General features: G+C 46.2%; 1 protein-coding gene across 4 annotated transcripts in view; it reads right to left on the bottom strand.

Moving 5' to 3' along the window:
• Positions 1-1,236: 1,236 nt before the first annotated feature.
• The window catches only part of LOC125043274, a 7,936-nt gene continuing 6,672 nt past the window's right edge, over positions 1,237-2,500 (bottom strand). For all 4 annotated transcript variants that reach the window (XM_047639285.1, XM_047639286.1, XM_047639287.1 and 1 more), the window contains exon 3: positions 1,237-2,500. This exon is cut by the window's right edge and continues 82 nt beyond it. In XM_047639285.1, coding sequence (XP_047495241.1) covers positions 2,235-2,500 — 266 coding nt within the window. In that variant the 3' untranslated portion in view covers positions 1,237-2,234.

The raw sequence follows: 2,500 nt of genomic DNA on the forward strand, positions 1-2,500 counted from the left end.
CTCTCTCTCTCGTTAGAACTCGTGCACTCAAAGCCCCCATGTTTGTTTGTTTCTTTCATCCTTATTCTTCTAGCTCTCGCTGTTTATTTCTTTTTCTTTAAGTTTTCTGTATATATTCTCTCTTTCAATCTGTTTCTGCCTTTCTGTATTTCTCTCTAACTCTCTCTCTCTCTCTCTCTCTCTCTCTCTCTCTCTCTCTCTCTCTCTCTCTCTCTCTCTCTCTCTCTCTCTCTCTCTCTCTCTCTCTCTCTCTCTCTCTCTCTTTCTCTCTCTCTTTCTCTCTCTCTCCCTCTCTCCCTCTCTCTCTTCCTCTATGTATCTCTCTCTAACTCTCTTTCTCTCTAACTCTCTTTTCTCTCTTCTCTCTTCTCTCTTCTCTCTCTCTCTCTCTCTCTCTCTCTCTCTCTCTCTCTCTCTCTCTCTCTCTCTCTCTCTCTCTCTGTCTCTCTCTCTCTCTCTCTCTCTCTCTCTCTCTCTCTCTCTCTCTCTCTCTCTCTCTCTCTCTCTCTCTCTCTCTCTCTCTCTCTCTCTCTCTCTCTCCCTCTCCCTCTCCCTCTCCCTCTCCCTCTCTCTCTCTCTCTCTCTCTCTCTCTCTCTCTCTCTCTCTCTCTCTCTCTCTCTCTCTCTCTCTCTCTCTCTCTCTCTCTCTCTCTCTCTCTCTCTCTCTCTCTCTCTCTCTCTCTCTCTCTCTCTCTCTCTCTCTCTCTCTCTCTCTCTCTCTCTCTCTCTCTCTCTCTCTCTCTCTCTCTCTCTCTCTCTCTCTCTCTCTCTCTCTCTCTCTCTCTCTCTCTCTCTCTCTCTCTCTCTCTCTCTCTCTATCTCTCTCTCTCTCTCTCTCTCTCTCTCTCTCTCTCTCTCTCTCTCTCTCTCTCTCTCTCTCTCTCTCTCTCTCTCTCTCTCTCTCTCTCTCTCTCTCTCTCTCTCTCTCTCTCTCTCTCTCTCTCTCTCTCTCTCTCTCTCTCTCTCTCTCTCTCTCTCTCTCTCTCTCTCTCTCTCTCTCTCTCTCTCTCTCTCTCTCTCTCTCTCTCTCTCTCTCTCTCTCTCTCCCTCCCTCTCTTCCTCTCTTCCTCTCTCTCTCTCTCTCTCTCTCTCTCTCTCTCTCTCTCTCTCTCTCTCTCTCTCTCTCTCTCTCTCTCTCTCTCTCTCTCTCTCTCTCTCTCTCTCTCTCTCTCTCCCATTTTCTCGTAACCCTTTCCTCCCTCTCTCTCCCTTCTGCATATGGAAAGTAAAGATATATACCTAAACAAGATTTATTAAACGTTTCGGTACAAATGGAAGAACGCATTTCTTTGCCACAAACGACAGAAAAAGTTCTTATATACTGGCCTTTTGTATTTGTATTTAAGTCCAATAAATATATTTAATGACGTAAAAAACATCTGGAAAACTCACCAAGAAATAATTAATAGTGACTTGATAAAAAAAACCCACATGATATTGGACAATGCCCTCTATGACTCGCGAAATGAACAACGAAGAATGGCATGCGAATATATGCCTTCTGTTGAGAAGACACGCATGTGAAGATTAGAGACAGTGAGCGAGAAAGAGAAAAATGAGAAATAGTTATAAATAAATATCTAATAGTCTACTGGATTAACGACACCCATGTGAATTGTGATTTCACCGTAAATATATTGACTAACGACCTAGAACATACTACCATACTCTCTGTCATGTTTAACTTTAACAAAGGTATTTAGTCCGTTTAGGTGTGTTGGATGAGTTATATCGGAGTGCCTTTAGTACCCGGATAAATGCTCCTGGAATGGGCTTATCAGGTGTATTTGTGACTTATACCTCGGAATACACCCGAGCTCAAGTTGGTCTCCAAGAGTGTGAGACGAAATAGGGTGGTTAAGATCGCTGGGCTAATGGTATTAATGTTACAGTTACTTCACTACAGTATTAGCCAAACTTCCTTCTGCGTCCCTGATTTCTTTCTTAAGCGTTCAGCACTGAAATTTATTCACTGTTTAAAGTCGAAACGGACTCCCCCTTGCTAGTAAAGCTCGCTGAGACTTAGCCTATTAAGGCCTGTCGTCACGACGCCCTTCGACGGCCTGTAGAAGACGAGTAGAACCGCGAAGGAACCCGACAGGCATGCCCGTGACGACGTTTCACTGCGGAGGCGTTCCCTTCTCTGCCTCTCCCACGAGCGCCGAGCCGGTGCGTTGACTCCACGCTTGATGATGTACCACCAGTTTCGTGGGGCTCCTTTCCAAGGGCGAATCCTAGCCCTCAGACTTTCTTTCACTTTTGAAGGAGAGTCTAACGGCTTCCTGGTAAGATGGCAGAAAGACATCGTCGTCTTCGTCATCGGTGACACTGGGGGGCTGTTGCAAATTGGACAATCCCAGGAACTGTGACTTTTGCAGCTTTTTCTCCGTGATTGGCGGCGCTTGCAGTGCGCTGCGGGGCTGAGTCGGCGTGAGGTGGTGGTACAAGTCATAAGGCGGCGGTTTCACCACCGCTACTTCGTAAGACGGTGGTTCCTCCA

The sequence above is a fragment of the Penaeus chinensis genome, chromosome 33, assembly GCF_019202785.1.
Source record: "Penaeus chinensis breed Huanghai No. 1 chromosome 33, ASM1920278v2, whole genome shotgun sequence".
NCBI lineage: Eukaryota > Metazoa > Arthropoda > Malacostraca > Decapoda > Penaeidae > Penaeus > Penaeus chinensis.